General features: G+C 50.4%; 1 protein-coding gene across 2 annotated transcripts in view; it reads right to left on the bottom strand.

The window, feature by feature from the left end:
* Positions 1-1,973: 1,973 nt before the first annotated feature.
* The window catches only part of Fam167a (family with sequence similarity 167 member A), a 32,585-nt gene continuing 14,115 nt past the window's right edge, over positions 1,974-20,443 (bottom strand). For both annotated transcript variants that reach the window (XM_059273498.1, XM_059273497.1), the window contains exons 3-4: positions 16,049-16,819; positions 1,974-3,208 (exon numbers count right to left, since the gene is read on the bottom strand). In XM_059273498.1, coding sequence (XP_059129481.1) covers positions 2,945-3,208; positions 16,049-16,432 — 648 coding nt within the window. In that variant the 5' untranslated portion in view covers positions 16,433-16,819 and the 3' untranslated portion in view covers positions 1,974-2,944. The remainder of the gene's footprint in view (positions 3,209-16,048; positions 16,820-20,443) is intronic.

Genomic DNA, 20,443 nt, shown 5'->3' on the forward strand with positions numbered 1-20,443 from the left:
GCCCTGGTCTTGTGTATGTTGTAACTGTGACAAACAAAAAGGAAATCAATGTCTCTAATTGGATATCTTCTTTTGAAATATTTTTATTTCACTTTTTTCTAACAGTAATATAGAAACAAATAATCATAAAAATAAAACTGTAAATTGTCCATTGATTATGTAATAGCACTTGGTATTGCTACAGGGGTAGATCTTGGATGAGGCCAGGTTATGGCCAGGCCTGCCCAGGCCCTCTAGGCTCTGTGATTGCTACTGAGCCCACAGAGGCATTGGACATGACCTTGTGGCAGCACAGTGGATATTTCGTGTCTCATGGGGGGGGGGCAGGGGAGAGACTCTGGGGGACATGGAGATGGTTAACGATGAAACAGCACACAGGACCGTGTACCTACGGTCAGCCAGGAAAGTGGCTGTGTAAGGCTGCTAATGTCACCACTGACCTACAGACATCTCTGCAAGGATCCTACAAGCAGAATGAGCAGTTCACGGTCTGTGCTCGCCATGAGAGACAGGGAGCTAACAGATACTAGCTGCACATAAGAAAACAAAATGGCTCCCCTCTACTTTTGTGACTCCCCTCCCCCCACCTTCCCTCTTCATCCCCGAATGGGATGAACTTGGGATGAACTTGAGATGAACAACTTAAGCGGAGGCATCTAACCTATTCAGATCCATGCCTGGGGCGCAGTTTCCTCAGAGAACAGAAGTAGGAAGAAGATGGTGGGGTTAGCTGAACACAAACCGCTCCGTCACATATTTAGTTACTGTCCACATCCAATTCGATCCCTCTGCTTTGCTTTAAGCTAAGGGTGTCAGGTTCTGTAATGACTGGTGGTGTCTTTTCCCTTTTTATGTTTTTGAGACATGGTCTCATGGAGCCTAGGCTGGCCTGGAGAACTTACTGTGTATCATAGGCTAGTCTTGAACTTCTGATCCTCCTCCTCCAACTCCTGAGTGCTGGGATTAAAGACATGCACTCCCATGACTGGCTAATGATTAATTTCTTACAACCAGTTTGACATTTTTAGGACATGGGATGGGCCTTCTTTCCTGTGTTTTCTGTGACGTGGTGTGTGAGTGTCAGCCAGCGGGTGACTGGAGGCAGGAGGTGATGAGAGGTGATGAGGCCTCTTGGGACTTGGCAGTGTTTTGTGTAGTCTCTAAGGGAGTGACTGGGGTCAAGGCCTCTGGACTTCAGGGCTTTTAAGAAATATTGGCTACCTTGTTCTACCTTTTCAAAAAGAAACACAAACTGCCTGGCTCTTTGAAATCACTAGGAAGAGACCATTCGGTCATACACGACCATTCAGTTATATGCTCCCATTCCAGCCTCTCCCTGGGTGTGTTGTGGCATGTGTGGACATAACCCATGGGGATTACCAGGAGGAAGAAACATTATATACAGAGAACAGTCAGTATAGACTACGGGACTATGACAGATGGTAAGTGCCAAGGGTCCACCATCTGGGCATCATGCTCCTCCCTCCCAATACTTTGGATTGCAGAGTGGGGAGAATAGGTGGAGCCTGAAAGGGAAGGAGAGAGAAGCTGGCAACTTATGGGTTTGGCAGAACATCAGGCCATCTTGTGGAGTTCAAGTTCATTGACAGGAGATCCGTCTAGGCCTGACTCACAATAATTTCTCACCTTAATATTCTATAGCCACTAAACAGCCAGGTGACTTGAGGGAAGCCATTCCCTTTCCTGGCTTCATTTAGCCCTCTCTGCTAATGAGCAGGCCTCACTAGACACACCCAATGTCTGAGAAACTTGTGTTAACAGGATTACACGTGGCCTAATATGCTGTACCAGGTCTTTCCTGAACGGATCAGCTTAACATTCTGCTGATCTCAAGCCTGCTGCTAAGGGAAAAACCTCTCAAAACTGAACCCCAAATTCTTCTTGGCTTACTCAACTGGTTCTCCACATGGACAAGAATCAGACGGGTATTAACGAGTTAGCAACGCATTAGGTAACAGTCACGGTCAATTAAAATTCATTGTTTAGGTCAGGCACGGTCTTGAGAGAGGCTCAGTATGGGCTTCTGGACTCCCTGTGGTCTTTGGTGCTGAGGATAAGGTGATGTGGTGACACCATCAGGTCCCACCAGGAAGGCCTCTGTCTTGCCTCCTGCAGTAGGATTCACTTGGGGGAAATCTGTTTCCTATCTGCCTGGTTTAGTCACCAGTGGCCTGTTGGTGCTCTCCTGGGGTTGTGAGTGGCAGCAAAATAACTGAAGTGGTTGTAACTGGAGCTGGGGGGTGGGGGACAGCAGGGCGTCTGGGTTCCTCTACCAAAGCTATACAAGGTACATGTGTCATGGGGCAAGCTGGAAATAGCATGGCCTTGTAGCATCAAGGCTGAAGGTCCAAGTAGCAGGGCAGAGCTCCTTCCCAGGGATGCTGGTGGCCATCGAAGAGAAGCCTGCGTTCCTATGTGCCACCGTGTTATTCCTTTAGGTTCTCCTGTCCTAGCACATCCCTGCCCAGGTTGCTGAATCACCTCCTTTGGGGCAATTAGAGCTAGGACTGAGAGGGTGTTGACACTAGGTGAGAGATGAGTGTGCCCTACACATCTAATCTTCCCCGCTTCCCTAGAGGAGAGCTTTCTGTAAGAACAAGCTTTGTGGGTGGGGAAGTCCCCTTTGGGATCCAACATCATAGCACCAGTGAGTCTAGGACACAGGAAAGGAGGCCACTGAGGGGGACAGGCCACAGGGATCCTGCTGAGACCCTGTTTTCCATAGCGCCTGCAGACTCTTTGGGTATTGAACATGAAGACCCAAGTATGCAAAGCTGAAGCCCCTGCCACACTACCGCCCGGTCCTGGGACCTTCCATTTCCCAGCATGGCCTCAGGGAGACCCACTTTGGGTAACTTGGTCTGAGCTGCCTCTCTCTCACCCTTAGCTCTGGTCCCCGCCCCCCCCTCTATCCCAAGGCTTCTCAGCAGAGAGAGAACCTTCTGGAGTTGATGTTCATCTTGGTGACGCCGATGAGCTTGAGTGGTGTGGAGAGGCTGAACGAGGATGCCAGAGGGGAGTCACAGAAGAGGTCGGACAGTTCATCTCGCTCCTCCAGCTCAAAGGCAGCATCATTGAGCATCCTCCTGTGCAGGCGGCAGGTCTGCTCAATCTTCAGCTTGTTGATATCTCCACGGAGGCGCATGAGCTGCCTGGCCAGCTGCTGGTCCTGGAGCCGCATCTCTGCCTGGAGAGGAAAGGCCAGATACGTCGTGTCAGCAAGGGGTGTGGAGGCTGCAGTTCTGTGAGCTCTGCCGAGGAGACTCATTAGTAGGACTCCTAACTGATGTCATGGATCACTGACAGGTCCTTCTGGCAGCAGGCTTACTTCCTGGGTCAGAGAGGCAAAAGGACACACTACGGTGTCACGGGAAGGTGTCATTGCCCGTTTTGTGCCAGGCTAACAGCCATGCCTAAATCCTTCTCTGTGCCAGTCCTAGCTTAAATTCACCCCCAGTTCATTCCCGTTGTTTGGTGTAAAGTGGATGTTCAGGCGGAATGAGACTACAAAGAGCAATAGGCACCGAATTTGGCGGCACAGCTCCTGGGTGGGGAGAAGGGCTGTGATGGGCGGGACAATGAGGGCTCTCCACTGGGACAGTCCCGATTAGGTCACGTGTGTGGGGGCTGGCATAACGTGCTTTGTTATTTGTCAATTCATACATTTTACAGTGTATTTTCATCACATCCACCTACTACTACCATCCCCTAATTTTCCCAAGTGCCCTCCCATTCTAACTTTCAAATTCATGTCCTCCTTTAAAAAAAAAGTGTAATTAATAACTCTGAGTCCACTTAGTGCTACCCATATGCACATGGGTGTGGGTCATCTTTGGGGCCGTAGGGCCCTACCAGTGGTCATGTGACCGCCCCCCTCACTCTGCAGCCTATTTTTTCTTTCATCAGACATCTTGCAATGACTTATTGATATAAATCTTAATAAAGGGTCCTAGGAGCCGATCATAAAAAAGCGAGCTGACATTTACTATGAACCAGAGTTAATCCTCATGATAGCCTGCAGAGTGAGATTCTTACTATGCCACAAGTCACAGATGGGGAAGTTGAAGTCAGCTGTCAAAAGGCCCTTGGTGGTAGAGCTGGGGTAGGGGCTCAGACTGCGGGTAACCAGGAGACTGACAACTCAGTCAGTTCTGCCTCTTAGGTCGAGTGGAGCCTAAGGCATAGAGCTGACCAAAGCTGGGAGACCCTCTAGAGGGGTTCTGATGTGGTTTTTGCACCTCTGTTTCCTGTTAGGGAAGCGATGTACTGAGAATTCTGAGCAGCACTTTTCAAAACCCATCTACACCTCAAACCCTGCGGCACCTCCCAGGCTCCCCAAGGGACCCGCACTGAAGGTCCACATTTCGTTTGAGCATCCTGGAACTCCAAGGCTTTAAGGTGTCCCTTAGCATCACCGTTGTGACTTGGCAGAGATGGAATGCAGCTGTGATCTCACTAGGCTTGGTGGGCAGTGGTGTCCCATTAGCAAAGCTTTGTCACTAAGACAGGCCACCACCAGCTGTTCCTACTTGACCCGAGACCCAATTCCTTCCTGCCATTTACTCTGCCTACGCCTCCAAGTGTTTCAGTATGTTTTCAGTCCTCAGACTGAGTTCAGTGGCCTACCAGGTGCTTGGAGCCAAATGAGCCCTGAGATCCAGGAAGGACCCGCCCTATGGCTATGCAAATGAATGCAAAGTACTCACTTTCTCCATTGGGTTCAGAATACCTACCCACTGCCAGGAAGAAAATTAGTGACTTCACTAGTGAGCACTCAGTGTTCTCTCTCTCTCCCTCTTACACACACACACACACACACACACACACACACACACACACACACACACAAAATACATAAATAAACAATAAATCTTTTTTCTTAAATGTGAAGGGCAAAGACTCCGAAATTTGGAAAAAAAAATGTAGAATCTATATAACATAAAATGTATCCTCTTGGTCATTTTGAAGTGCACAGTCCAGTAGTGTCAAAGACAAGCATTGCTGAACAGACATGGCCACCACCCAATGCCAGAATTTTCCCATATTTCTCAACTAAAAGAGGTGCTTATTAAAAAAAAAAAAAAATCCCCATCCCCTTCCTCCAGCCCCTGACAACCCCATTCCACTGCCCTTCATCTCTATGAACTAGATGGCTCTAGAAACACCCCCCAGGCCCCCCAGCCCCACCCCGTGAGGAGGATCCTACAGTGTTTGTGCTTATGTAGCTGGCTTATTTCATTTCTCATCATGCTCTCCAGGTTCACATGGCTGAGAGGCTTTTAAAATTAAATTTCCTTAGCAATGTCTAAAGGTCACAGGTCACTGTGGGTAACATGAATGACAAGATCTGTAACCCCCACCCCTGGCTCCCTGGCTCTTCCTCACTCCAGGCCAGAGGCATCACATTTATCTATCTTACAGACAAGGAAACTAACTCAGGCCCAGCCCTCCTGGGAATGGTGGCACTCAGATCCCTCTGGGTCAAGCAGTGGCTTTTCCAGGGCCTGGAGGCGATGATGGACTTTAGGGGGAGACCCTATTGCAGCCCCCCCCCCCGCCCGCTAGCTGAACCAGTCACTAATGCCGAACTCCCACCTCCACTTCGCCAAGAAGGGGCTGAGGAGGGCTCCAGACCAGACAAGAAGCTGTGCATGGTAACCCTAGGGCAGTAACTAACAGTGGCCAAGTACTACCCTTCCAGCCAGGAAGGGATCCACAGGAACACCTGGGCTGGTGGTGCACTGGTCCTACGACTCAGCCTAGGGGACTCAACGTCGGTCAAATACTGTCCTCCAAAGCTCAGTGTAGAATGTCCTTATTTCCCACCCCCACATCCCCAGGGTGGCCTGCCCTCCTCTGGGGAGGCAGGCACAGGCTGGAGTCAGAGCTGTGGTTCCTTGTTCCAGAAATCCCACAATCAGGGCACAGGCCCTGGTGAAAGAGGGTTGGGAGGGGGGATGCCATTGGTGAGGGGGTTCGGGGGATGGTAGGGAGAGGGTCTCCGGAGACCTGAGGGAGTGGAGGCAGCCTTTCTGAGAGAGCCGTCGCTGTCCTTCAGATTCCTCTGCTGCCTGTGGACACTGGTGGTTCTGAGGCAAATGAGAAGCCTCTTAGGAGAATCTTAGGCCTGTTTCTTCAGGTAGAAGGTGAACTCCCAAGGGCAGGATTAGCTACCTAAACAGTAATTACAGGGCTGGGCAAGAGAAGAGATTTCCTGACTTCCCAGCTCACTGTGGGGTGAAGAGAGGCGATGGAGACAAGGAGAGAAGAAAGGCTGGGAGGAGAGTCGGCTGAGAGACTCCAGAACAGAATGTCTCAAGTGAATGTGTCCCTGCTTACTGGGGAGAGATCACCACACCAAGTACTTTCGTGAGGAGAAAAGAGAAGCTCAGGCCTGCTCTGGGCTGGGGGCAATGAAAATGAAGGCGGTGGACATCCCCGGGATGTCCTGAATAAGTTCAGTGGGTACCATATATATGACCAGGAGTTTCACCCCAAACAGCTGGAGGCAAGGACTCCCACAGAGACCTGTGCCCCAAGTTCACAGTGGTACCCCTCAACTGCAAAATAGATGAGTACAGCCAATCCACGCTCTGGATGCTATCCAGTCTTAGCAAGGAGGAGATTCAGACACATGTCACAGCCTGGATTTGGGGGACATTATGCTAAGTGACATTAGGGTTTGCCAGGGTGTGGGGATTGGAAATCAGTGTTTAACAGTTAGCATGCACAGAAAGAGAATACTACGGTGAAGGACACGTGTCTAGTCCCTAATCCTGGACTCCTGTGGACACGATCTCAGCCTGAGAGCCTCCATTTGTCTCTGATAGAAAGGAGTGGTGTGAGGGCCGGGAACTATCTCAGCACGTGTGAAGGAAGGGGCAGAGTGCGTTCCATTTCCACATGGTTGGACAACAGAGACCTAATTCTTGAGGTTTACAAACACTCTTTGTATTCTGCTCTGGTGTTTGTCTAGCTTTACCCAAAGGTCAGCCATTGTTATAATCAGACATGTATAATGTCAGGCATTGTTACAATCAGTATTGTGTTGGAGTCCGCCTAGAACCAGGACAATGCAGGACACTTTAACCTTAGTTTGACCCCTGTGAATGCCGTACTGATGAGGGTGGAAGGACCAGGTGGTACGGGTAAGGTGTCTTGCTCAATGGAAACTTGAGTTTCTGGGAACCTGTAGAAGGAAAAACTCAAAGGTTCCCAGAAGCCAGCTCTACATTGTGAATGGGTTTCCAGGGGGAGTTATGGACTCAGGTAGAAGTGGAAGTATGCTTCATGGAGAAGTTGTTTCTAAGAGAGGAGGCGGCTGGGCCACATAGGTGGGACTGACCTCTCCTGACAGTGGGGAGGCCTTTTGATCTGTAGCCCTGGCCTGGGCTGTGGGTAGAGAGCTGGCACCCTGGCTCCAGTCCCCTGGGCCGGTTCAGTAGGAAGGAGGGAGCTGGTTATATTGCTTGCTCTGTCTGGGTCTAGTCTATTTCCTCTGAGTTGTGCCTGTATTGATTGGGAAGGCCAGATTAGAGTCCAGGGCTAAGAAGAGAGCTTGGGGCCCTTCAAGGCCTCCTGGGGAATTCCTGGCTCTACACAAGTGTGAAGCTCTAAAGATATGATAAGGTTTTCAACTTTTCATATTTGGAAAGTCCCCAAATTGTTACCTTCTCTATGAGAGGCTGGACTTGCAGAGCTCCCCAAACAGCCCTTTCTAGGTGAACATTCCTGGGCAGGTGTGAACCTCTGGAAGAAAAAGGAAAAGGATGGCTGCCCCCCACCCACACACCCCCATCCCTGCTGCATCAGACAGTACTGGGGTGTGAAGGAGGGAGGTGTGCCTGGAAGGGGCACACAACAGAGAGAAGCTGGAGAGGTGAGTTGAGGAGTTGAGGACTGGTGGGGACCTGAGTTGACACTTCTCAAAAGAAAACAATTCGGTAGCAGGCAAATTTAGGCAAAGGTGTCCAACATCTTGAATCACTGGGGAAATGCAAATCAGAAGGACAACAAAGCTGGGTGTGAGGGCGTACCCCTGTGATTCTAGCTCTTGGGAGGCTGACACGGGCAGATCATGAGTTCAAGGCTGACCTGGGCTATGTTATAAGTTCTAGGCTAGCTTGAGATGCAGAGTGAGACCCTGTTTCAAACAATAAACGAACAAACAAACACCCACAGCAAGATACCACCTCACCTCAGTTATGGCTACTATCAAAGAGACAGGAAATAGAAATGCTGGTAAAGACATGACAGACACACACACACACACACACACACACACACACACACGCGCGCGTCACTGTAAACAGAACTACCTACTTTGACTACCTGAGAAGTTTTAACATACTCCCATGTTTATTGAAGGACAGTCCACCACAGTCATTATGTTAAGTGAAATAAGTCACACACAGAAAGACAAATACCACATGTTCTCACTCATTTGTGAAAGATGAAGGAAAGTTGAACTCTAGAGGTTGCTGGAGGCTGGGATGGTGATGGGGAAATACAAGAGGACTGGGTAGTGGGAAATCCATTCCAATATTCTTTTGGTAGTACTGGGGATTGAATCTAGGGCTTCATGAACAGGAGGCAAGCACTCTAACACTGCACTACGGCCTAACTCAGTTCTACTAGTCTGATCATACCCAGATAAATAGTCTACAACAATTTAGTATGTATTTCAGAATAACTCAAGGATAGTACTTGAAAAAGTGGAAATGCTTATTTTGATTTGACCACCACACACAGTATCTAATTATTCTACCATACCCCACAATAGACCCACACATGTTGATTTAAATATGTGTGTGTGTGTGTGTGTGTGTGTGTGTGTCTATATACATGTGTGTGTGTCAGAAAGGGATTATCCAGCCTACAGGCTTGCTTCAGACTGAACCAACCCCTTTGATACTTGAGACCACCATGGCTGGCCTCTGTGTTAGCATAAGACACCTCCTCATACAGAGTGGAAGAATTAAATTCTTGGAAAGAGGGCAAAATGGAGTTAGCTTTGGAGAATAACACAGCAATGTGCCAGGAGTTTAGAGGCTGTGTTGAGGAAGCAGAAGGCCCCTTCATGCTCACTGACTGAAGGAGCCGTGGTATAGTGTAGCCATTTGGAGCATGGGCTCTGAGGCTGGGCAGATCTGATTTCACCCACCCCCCCATGCTGATAATCAGTTCCCTCATCTGTAAAGGGGGGGGGTGCTAATACTATCAGAGGCCCCCACCTAGGAAGGTGGCTGAGCATCAAGTGTTGTGATGGGAGTAAACACACACAGTACTGATCCTGGCCTTTGGTTCCTCCTCTCTATGTTCCTTTACCAACACCCTGACAGGCAGGTATTTGTCACCTCCATTTTACAGTGATAAACATTGGGAAGGATTAGGTCAACTGCAAGTGGGATATAGTAGAACTGGAAGTTTAATCTAATTGCAGATGGGTGCTTTTCCCACCCCCACCCATGACCAGTGACTGGGCCAGCTGCTTTACAGTTGTCTGTGGGTACTCAATAACTTCCCAAACCACTCCAGATTTGCAGCATGGACTTCCACAGAGACCAGGAGGGATCTGTCCTAAACAAACACACTGGGGGCCCTCCCCTCTCCAAAGCAGGACTCCACCTGCAGGTCCCTGGGTGATATCTGCCTTCTCTTGAGAGAGAGAGACTCTCTAGAACACAAGACCCCAACCCACCTACCTCAGCTCCACACCCCAGCCACCCAAGGACTTCTCATCTTACTACAGAGGATGTAGTGGGATGAGAAAATCCCCCTTTGCCTTCTGTGGCTCTTGGGTGCCCTGAACTGCTTCTCTGCTGAGCTCCTTTGTTCCCTTCTCAACACTGCAGAGAAGAAGGGGGACTGTGGGTGGGGCCTTGGGAGAGGGTCAGCTTCGGCCTACTGGCCACAGGCCCTATAGCTCTTAGGTCCCAGAGGCGTGTCTGGGGATGGAAGGCCTGAGTTCTCTCCTTCTAGGAGACTCTTTTCTGCAGGGCGAGGCACGAGTTCCAATTACAGTGGCAAGACAGAAGAACCCAACACTTTTCTCTCTCTGACCTTTTATTTTTAATAACCCCTTTCTCCTTGATTATATAGGGTGTTTCTATTTTAGAAATTTCTGGAAACTACAGAAAAGTAGAAATAACGGCATTACTAAGAAGAAATGAATATCGCCACCGCTCTGACGTCTTTCATCTCCTGAACCTTTGTCTATACGTTCTCATATTTATTTATTTATTTTGAGACGTGGTCTTGCTCTGCAACCCTGGCTGGCCTGGCACTCTCTATGTAGCTCAAGTTGGATTTAATAGAAAAATTGTCATAACCCCTACAAAGTCAGTATCTTCTCAGATGAATAGAATTGTGTGTTCACGAGTAGAAGAGACGAGCCTCGGGCAGACAGATGCCTGGGCTTCTTGTGTGTCAAGGCCCACGCCCCCAGTCTCCTGCTGGCTGCCTCTGAGCACTTCATCATCTTCCCTGAGACACAATGGTCCCAGTGATATGTTCTGGGGCATGGTATACAACCCTGTGGGGCTTTCTAGGAGCATCCTTCTGAAACTATCAGGGTTTGAACGTGGGCCTTTGAGAGCATGTGGCCCATGACATGAACATGTGACAGGTCTCTGAAAGAGGAAAGAGTCCTGGACCCCGAGTCAGATGGGTGCCATCCTAACAGGCTTAGCCACAGCCTCAGCTGCATCACTCAACCCCTCTGTCCTAAGACTTCTGGTCTTTCTGAGTCTCTGTCTTCTCCTTAGTAAAATGGGGAGAGCCAACAGCCTCAAGCTTCCGGGAGCATCTCACGGAAGTGCTCTGGGGCCTTAGAGTCCTCTCCTGCCATCATCAAGCATCTCCATGCCACACGGGGACTGTGACCTGTCATCTGGCTGGGCATCCAGCAGATAAGGATAATGGGAGCTGGTGCCACACCATGCCAGAGCCGTGTGCTTGCCTAGATGTGCCACTGAGAACCTGGGCTGGCGATCAAACTGAGGCCACAGGCACCGCCAGAAGCTGGGTCTCCAGCTCTGACACACAGGTCCTGCCCAGTTATATCCACCAGGTTTCCGATTCTGTTTCTAACAGCTATAAACACCTTCTGCCTGCAGGGATCAAACACCTGCAGGAAACTAACAGACAGTGTAGGTGCTATGGAGTCTCAGGTTCTCACCACAGAGTGCATCAGGGACCAGGGAGGCTTTTCCTTTTGTCTGCCACTGACAGTGCAGATGTTCTGACAGCGCAGATGTTCTGGCTCCTGTTTCTTATCTCCTTATCTGTCAAGGTCACTTCCGAGCAAGACCACAGAAACAAGACAGACTGCTGGTGACTCAGCTTCAGGCCCAGGCCTGAAGCTGCTTCCCTGACCAAAGGCAACTGGAATTCCACACTCAGCTGGAAGAAGCTGACAGACTCCTGCCGCCCAGGGCCATGGCTTTCCCATGTCATCCTTGCAGGACCGCCACCACCTCATCCCAGACCGTCACCACCTCATCCCAGACTGCCACCACCTCATCCCAGACCGCCTCCACCTCATCCCAGACCGCCCATTAGGCTGTCTTCACTGCAGGCACACAGCTGGGGGCTGTGACCTGGTAACCAGAGCAGTCTAGAATCAGCAAAGGAACGTGATGGTTATTTTTGAGGACCCTGAGACCAGCGAGGTCGGATCTTAGCTTGGGGATGTCAGGTGGCCCCAAATCACCAAGTGCAGAAGCTGCCCTGCCTGCCACAGTTGGGTGGTGACGTGGTCTCTTGATCTAGTTGGAGCAGAGATGCCAGGCCTTAGTTGGGTGTCATACGATATTTACGGTTTGAGAATCAATGAATGAATGGAGACCAGGAGAGGACCAAGGGAGCAAGAAGGGACATCAGATGGGAAATGAGGGAGGTCCCTAAGCTTAAGTTGCCGGCCCTGTTTCTGCCATAACTGCCTCCATGTGGCCCAAGGCTCAGTCTGCAAAGGGGTCAGAGTGCTGGAGCTCAGGCCAGCAGTCCAGGAACCACACTTCTTAGAAATGGCCTCATGACCCTTGAGGGTTGCCTTCCCAGTATCCCTGGTACTTTAGCCGAAGGGAAAGCCACTCTACTTTAGGTTGACAGGGATGTTGGCAGAAACACCCCATATCTTGGGGTGAAAGCCAGGAAGAAATGTCAGGAGGGGTCCCCCAGCCCCTTCTTTGCTTTGGAAACCTGTCCAGATCCTGAAACTCCTCTCTGCTAGCCCCAGAGGAGGCAGCGAAGGGTAGACAGCGCTTCCTGTTCCTGCATAGCCTGCCTTTGAATGAAGGCACATTGACAACTGTCTCCCTGGCTGTTTTAACAGCTCCCAGGAGGACCACCAGACAGACAGGAGGCACACTACGGGTTGCCCTCTGCTAGGACCAAAACTTCCATTAAAACCAGGGTCTGGTGGCAGAGGTCTAAAATTGCATCTACTTCTGAAGCTGAGGCAGGGGGATTTGCAAGTTCAAGACCTGTCTGGGCTATAGAGTGAGTTCAAGGCCAGCCTGTGAAACTGAGAAAGACCTTACTTTAAAAAGCATATTAGAAGGAGGGTTGGAATTACATGGAAGGGCACTTGCCTAGCATGGGAAGGAAGGTCTTTAAATTCAATCCCCAGGACTATAGACAAACTTTTGTTGAGTTAGGTGTTCAGCAGTATGGAGGGGGAAAGCCTACATACTGACTGGAATTAGAGTCTCGGTCTGTTCCTCAGACACGTGGGAGGAAGGATAAATTTGCACATGAGTCTAACAAATACACAGGGAGGGCAGGGGGTGCCCAGGAGCAGAGAAAGTTGGATTCTGAAGTTAAATAAATACAGCATAATAAAGGTTATGCAAACTACTTTCACTGGGGCCTTAAAAATGAGCGGATTTTAAAGGCACCTTGAGGGTGAACATACGATACATTAGAAAAGTAGCACGAAGTTTTGTTTTAACTGAGACAGAGAGAAGAAAACATTCTAACCCAGCCACTTCCAGCTAAGTGTTTGACAAGCCGCCTTTGCTGGTGTCTGATTTCTGGCAGGGCAGAATTGGGCATGGGGTTGCTGAGATCAGCACTGGAGCTGCTGCTAGCCCCTGGGGGCCATCTCTAAGCAGGCGGGGTTCCTGCCTCATTAGGTGGATGGGGATGCTTAAGTGAGGAGTCCTTCACTAAGATCCCTTTGCTGTCTGAACTTGGCGTTGTGGGACAGTTGAGGCAGGGGGCAGGATGTGGAGCTCAAACTTGAGGACTCCTGGATCTGCCCTCTGAAGTCTTTTCACGGTCCCTTGGTCCTCTTTTCATCCTTGGCACTCTAGGTGTGGTATGGCATTTAGTGTCCCTTGGAACATATTGGAAATTCCAAATCACAGAGCCCCATCTCAGACCCACAGAACAGAATATTCATCCTTACAAGAGACTGGGGGGGGGGGGGGCTCTGAATGCACACTGGAGGTCGGAGGCCAAATGGTTTTTCAGCATGTTCAGCTGGGCCTTCCCGGGTCAGGCCAGCTCACCAGACTCCCTCCTGCATTTCCCAAAAGTGAAGGGTGAGCCCTGGCTTTGGCACTTCCTAGCTAGGTTCCCTGACTCCCAGGAGCTTCAGAGAGTTTGTCCACATGATGAGAACAAAGACAACAAGTACCCAGGACCTTTGTAGGATGGAATGGCATGCAGGGATTATTCTCACTCAACCTTGTTTTTCTCTCTGCCTCCAACCCACACAAAATTCTGTTGACTGCTGACATCCGTGTGAACTCAGTTTTAGGAAAACTGCCCGCGGCCGATGGAGGATGCTGTATTCTGTGGCAGCAGCTAGAACTAGCATTAGCACAGTGACCTGATGGCCCAGGGTTCAAATGCCAGCTTTTTTATTCCCAGCTGCATTCCTCTCTGAGTCTTTTTGGTTTTCTTGAAAAGGGGAGTTTGGAAAGGCAAGGTCACGTGACAACAAAAAGTGAGTAACACAAGTGACGTACCTGGCACACACTGAGCACTGTGACACATCTGCCATCACCGTCACCATCACTACCCACCCCTGGTCACCCAGGAGAACGGAAGATGTTGTGCAGATAAAAGGCACGTTACTAATGCACATATTTCTTGTGCCCACATCAGACAGCCCTTGGCAGCCAAATTAGTCCTGACTATGACTGTCCTGCCCTGGGATCCTACAGTCTGAGTTACCCTAAATATGGCTGGTCTGCTCCTCTTAGCTAGCACACTCTGGGTGGGGCACCTTGCCATGGTTGTTTTTGATGTCCTGGTAATGAGACTAAGCATGCCCCGTAGATCTCAGACAATGTTCTCAGCTAGGCTGGGTGCTGCTTGAACCAACCTTCCAAGTCTCTAGATGTTCAGCATCATGCCCTAGGTGTTCCTTTCAACGGTCTGAGGTGTGGCTGAGGCTTTGGGGTCTTTCCAGAGCTCCCCATGGTACTTTTCCATCTCAGGGATGATGGGGGTGTCTAGGAAGTTGAAAGGAAGCCCCTACTGTTTTCCATTCACTCAGAGGAAACACCGAGTTTCTCTACTCCCCCACTCCAAAGGGAAGCCCACAAGGAATGTGAACTTATTTAGACAGTAAACAACTCTGCTCCTAGAAGCAATACACTCTCAAATGAACCCAAAACCAACAAATTGCATCCTTGGCTAATGGGAGTATTTTTTGTTCCTCTGTGAAAAATAGATCAAAGCAGGTTGGCCTCAGGAAGTCAGGGTGCAGCTTTCAGGGTCTGTCTCTGGCCCTGCATGCCCACCTCTCCACCTCCTATGCTCCTGTGAGCATGCTGTGGTCACAAAGCAAGATTCCACAGGTACCCTGTCTTCAGCGAAAGCCAATAGCAAGCATACCCATGCTCGACACTAACAGCATACACAATGGGGTAGTGTGTTCTGAGTAGACTCAATGTCAACTAAAGAGGTTCCTAATTAATTAGATGCTCAACCTCCCGAGCTGCTACCACCCTGAATCCCAATGCTCCATTTCAGCCCATGAGAAATTCCAGGCTCCAGTAGAGAGATGTCTTGCAGGACTCAACAAAACAAACCCAGTCGGCCTCTGCTTTCCTATTACCACAGGTTCTTGGAAGGCAGCTGGCCTTGACTGCTGGCTCCCTGGAGTCAGATGGCCCTTCAGGTGATTCAGGGAAGCAGCTAAAGCTTAAGGGGAGGCTTTGTTTCAGGTCTAGGTCTGCTAAGAAGCTGCTGTTATGGAGGGACCTAGTGGTTTTTCCTGGGGCAGGATGGGAAAATGCTCCACCTCCTTTCCCAGAATTTTCATGGTGGTGAGAGGTTCCTGATGGGAACCCCTGTGGGCAGTAATAGGATCCAGGTGGGTGCCGTACTCAATCTTCTGTCTTTGCTCACTCATTCCCATCTGGAAAGCCTGACCCACCCTGACTTCTGGGCAGACTCTTACTCAACATCCTTTGCCAAAGCCTTCACTCAAAGCATGATCAGTCATGTGCCCCCTTCTGGCAGCTCTTGAATTATTAAACAGCACTTCCCATGCTGAGCCCCAGTACTTACAACTATGACCCCCAGACTGAGAGTCCTTCCCAAAGTCTCTCACCCAGGGAGACGCACCACCTAGCTAGTGTCAACTCCCAGCTCAGGGAAAGAGGGCACTTGCTCGCTGAGTGAGTGGTGGTCCCCAACCTGTAGACAACTGTGGTGAGTGGAGAGAGGGTTTCTTAGAGAAGTCAGTACAGGCAAACTCTGAGAATCCTCTAGCCTTCCAGGAATAAGAATAGGTGGGAAAAGGGTAGGGACACCCTAATGTGGGCTCAGGTCCTTGCGGGTAACACTTGCTTCCTCCATATCTTTGATTAGGGGCTGACTGACTCAGGCCCCATGTATCCACTGAGAAATGAGATCTACCCTTTGCCTAGTCGGAAGACAGATGTGCAAATAGGAAACAGGCAGAGATGGAAGGACAAACATCATGCAGGAGCACAGACAAGGTCAGACAGAAAGATGGAGATAGGGAACCAGCACAGCAGACTTTCTGTACGGGGCGGCCACTCACCAGTTCCTTTCTGAGCCACATTATAGCTTCATCGATACTCCGGAAGCCTTCCAGCTTGCCCGTGGTCAGAGGCCTGTCGCCCTGGCTGGCACTCCTGGCAGGTGGAAGAAGCTCTCTGGACTCCCTTAGAGGTATCGAAGGCTCTCCACCTCCACATGCTCCCTGCTCCAAGGGGGCCTCTTGCTGGGCAGCTGACCTTGGGAAAGGCCACGTCTGCTCCTCTAGCCTGGCCTGCCATTCCAGGTAGGAGGGTCTTCGGGTCTCTAGCCTCAGTTTCTCGGTGAGGGCCTTCAGGCTGAGGAGGTGGTCATCGGGAGGTGCGGCGGCCCCTACTGGCCTGTCTTTCTCACCCACTTCTTCCACTTGGATCCGGGGCACAGACATTCTCTAGTCTGCCCTGGTAGCCAGACATGGGAGGTGGTGGAGGCCACTCGGGAGACTTGCTGGGTAGCAAGGTCAAGTCCTGCTCTGCAAAGACCTCATAGAGCAGTGGCTCTGGCTCCTGAAGGCATTGTTGGGATGGTAGCGCGTCTCAAGGCTTGGCAGCACCGGGAGCCAAGCGAGGCTGTAAAGTGTGCCTCTCTGAGCAGGTGTGGCTCAGGGTCTATGATTTGTCCCATAATCCTGTGGGGGCCATGCTTCACAGAAGGCAAGATCAGACAAGCATCAGCAGGAATCTCTGAGGCAGCCTCCTCCGAGATCTATCTATGCTGGCTGGAGGTGTGCAGGTCGGAGATGATAGGAATGTCCTCTTTTATGGGGGAAGTGAGCCTACAGGGAGGAAAAGAACCATATCAGCCCTGGTCTCACTCCCCAACAGAGGTCCAGGGACAGGGTTTCTACTTGCCAGTTCTTAGCAAGAAGGGAGGCAATTTCACAGATTCCATGCAGAGCAATTGATAAAACCAGAGCTTTCCTGTCTGTAAAATCATTCTACCTCTCTGAGACCACAGAAGTCCTTGCAGCAAGTTTAAAGGCTTGAACCTGAGTCTCCAAGAGGCCAAGCGGCTCACCAAGATAGATCCCTCAGCAAGAAATCGGGGGACAAAGCCAGCTGGTCTGAACCTCAGGGCATAGGTCTCTCCTCTGGGCAGGTCCTCAAAGCCAGCTGACTGGCCAAGTGGGATTCTGCACAGACTCAGGACAGGTGTCTCCTGCCCCTTAGCTACCCTCACCCACCACAGCCCCACCTTCCATCCACACTCAGCTTCCGGCTCCAACAATAACACCTGACCTCACCTCTTCAACACTTGACCTCACCTCTAGCCGGCAGCCTGGGCAGGAGAGAAGCTGGCGGCTGGAGCTAGGCTGGGAAACTGAAGGAGACTCATGACTCACTCTTTTGGAAAGATGTTTCTCACGTTTACCTGGAGTGCCCATAGGGCAGCACTACCTTGCGACGGATCCAGCTGTGCTCTGAGCTGACCACCTTGGCTCTAGTGAAGGGTGTAAACCAAGACTCTTAGCCCCATCCCACCAAAGCATAGGTAGAGGAGTAGCTAAGTGAGAAACAGACCCGAGCCTCCCAGCCTTAGCATCTCATGTCCAAGGAGATCTGGGCAAGGGCAGATCAGAGTAGGAGGCACATGACTTGAACTTGGATTTGAAACATATCTCTGCTGAGCTCTAAACATGAACTGAGATGGAACCATATCCAAGATAAGGCTCAGATGAAAAGCTATAGGCTCAGCCTCTTGGAGCACACGCTGCCCTTGTGTGGAAAAGGAGGGAAACAAAGAGATGCTTATTGACTTTGCATCTTTGAAAATCCCTGACTCCACGGTGACACAAATTGGTCACGCTGCCTTTGCACAGGCAGTATGCCCACCACCCTGGTCCCTGATGATGATCTGCTTTCTATTTCCACACATTTGCTTCCTGAGAATGCTCCATCATTACACCGTATAGGCTCAGCCTTTTTGCGGTTAGTGTAGTACACTTGAGATGTGGCTGTGTTTATCAGTATTTCATTCTGCTTTCTTAGTGAATGGATAGAATACAATTTGTCTCTCCACCTGTTGAAATGTATGAAACTGTTTCTGCATTTTAGTGATTATGAATAAAATCAGTATAAGAAATAAAATATAATATATGTGTATATATATATATCTGCTCAAAGAAAACTTAATTCAGGTGATGTCTTATTGCAATGGCAGGAAATGGGTAGACAAAGATGAAGATTTAAGATGAGGACGGTGGGGAGCAAACTGGCAGGCTGGGCCATTGAGGGAGGAGGGTCCTCCTGACAAGCCTAGGCTGCAGGGAGAGCTGACCAGAGCACTAGGGGCTGCCCTCCCCAGGCTCTGAGCGGACCCTCCCCAGGGCATCACTAGGGAATGAGAATATTGCACCCCACAGATAGCAGAGAAACCTAGTCTCATTTCTTGCCTTCTCTGGGCAGGGAATGGTACCTTGAGGGTCCTTCACACACACACACACACACACACACACACACACACACACACACACACACACCAGCAATTCTAAGCCCACTATGTGGGCCCTGGGACTCCCTCAAGCCACTAAGCTTCCCAGAAGCTCCAAGCATGTAGCTGGAAACCCTGCAGAGATGCTGACCCTAGCTCCAGGCTGTCAGGCTAGCTGAACCTCAGTTTGGCTTTCTGTAAAGAGGGTTGGCTGATACTACTCACCTCCTCATATATGCTCCCTGACTGTTAGCATGCTGGGAAGACACAGCAACTCTTGATATTCTGCCTTTCCAGTTCCTCATGATCGCCTTCTCCAGACCTCTCAAAGTGGAAACTTGGGAGTGGCTTCCTGGGGCCTCTCCCAGGCGCCTGTTGTCTGCTTTCTGTGCTGAAGAGCCAGACTTCGTTCTGAGTACACCTGGGGGCAGCTAAACTCTAGAAAGCTTCCTTCCCCAGACCTGGGAGCTCTCATTACACCCAGCAGGGCTTTTTGGAGAAAGTCCAATTTAGACAGGCTGAGGAGCAGCACCCTACTCAGCAAGCCCTGGGAGGGACAACACAGGGGTTGTGTTGGGAAGTACTTCCTACTCCTACGTGCTTCTCTGCGGTGGGTGGCACTCCGCAGGGTCTCCTCTCGAGTCCCACTGTGTGGCTTTGTTTTAATTACTGTTTCTGGATAGACTCAGAGGAGGCCTGAACAAGACAGCTCAGTGAGATGACTCAGCCTAGGGAAGCCTTTCATCCACTACCTTCACGGTGCCTGTGAAGCACTGGGTATACTCTGGCCTCCTCCAGCCTCAGCGTCATCCAAAAACAAAACAAGAGAACAGGAACTACAAAGTGGGGAGCACAGTGATGGGAAAGGTGAGGTGCTTTCATGAGCTGGTTATAGGCAGCTGCCAGCTGGGACCTGGGCACCCAGTTTCTTTCTACCCAGCTCAGAGCTGGAAGGTGGCTGTGAGATCTGTGCTCTGGGTCTGTAGCTTCAAGACCACCCCGAGCCTCTCCATCCTCTTCTGAGAAGTTGGTACAGCCAGAACTTGCATAATCTGCAGACTGGGCTCAGTGCAAAAAGCAAAAAGTTCCTAAGAATCTCAGAATGCTGGCTGCAGAGTATTAATAAAGTGAAGGTCTGTTGTGTTAAATGTACCGGTCACTGAGGGGATCTGAGGCTAAACAAGGTAAAAGCCATTAGCACTGTACCTAGCATGTAGGAGGCCTAGCTAAGACTACATTTTAAAAGGTGGCAAAGTGGATGGAGCATATTGATAATTCCAGTCCCATTACCCACCACCGCACTGGGCTGTCAGCGGCGGGTCCTTGACCTCTTGGTGACCTGAATCATCTCTGCTCTTTCCCACCTCTCCTTGGAAACCAAATGACCCCAGCATCTGAAGAGGCCCAGAGGGTTTCTTCCTTCCTCTATAACTGGGTGTAGGAGTTGGCCTGGAATGTCACCCACACAGGCCTGGGGAAGTGCCAGGAGAAAGAGTCACCATCGACTGCCCGCTTAGTAGGCACTAAGGTAACTTTGTCCTGAGCTGGTGGCAAGGTGCTGAATGGGTGTTTGCAACAGGTGCCATAACCCTGGGGCATCTTCTCGGGTGGACAGATGCAGGCAGCTGGGCCCTTCTGTCTTTCTTCATATACTAGGGTGTTCTGGAGCCTGGGCTCAGGAAGAGCCCTTTGACATGCTGGGCCACAGGCTTTTCACCTAACCTAGATTCTCCTGGAGGGGTAAGCACAGAGCACAGCAGAAAGTAGAAAGACGTCCTCAGACCTGGGGCCCAGGGCATCAGGAGAAAGAAGACAATCCCAGAGTCCCACCAGGCTCAGGGATGCCCCACATGGCAGACACCCCATTAACAGCCAGGGCAAGCCTTGCAGGTGTGCCAGCCTTCCTGAAGAAATGATGTGTGGGCCTAGGGACCCACTCTGCATACATAGCTGCTGTTCAAACACGCTC

Source organism: Peromyscus eremicus, chromosome 9, assembly GCF_949786415.1.
Source record: "Peromyscus eremicus chromosome 9, PerEre_H2_v1, whole genome shotgun sequence".
Lineage (NCBI taxonomy): Eukaryota > Metazoa > Chordata > Mammalia > Rodentia > Cricetidae > Peromyscus > Peromyscus eremicus.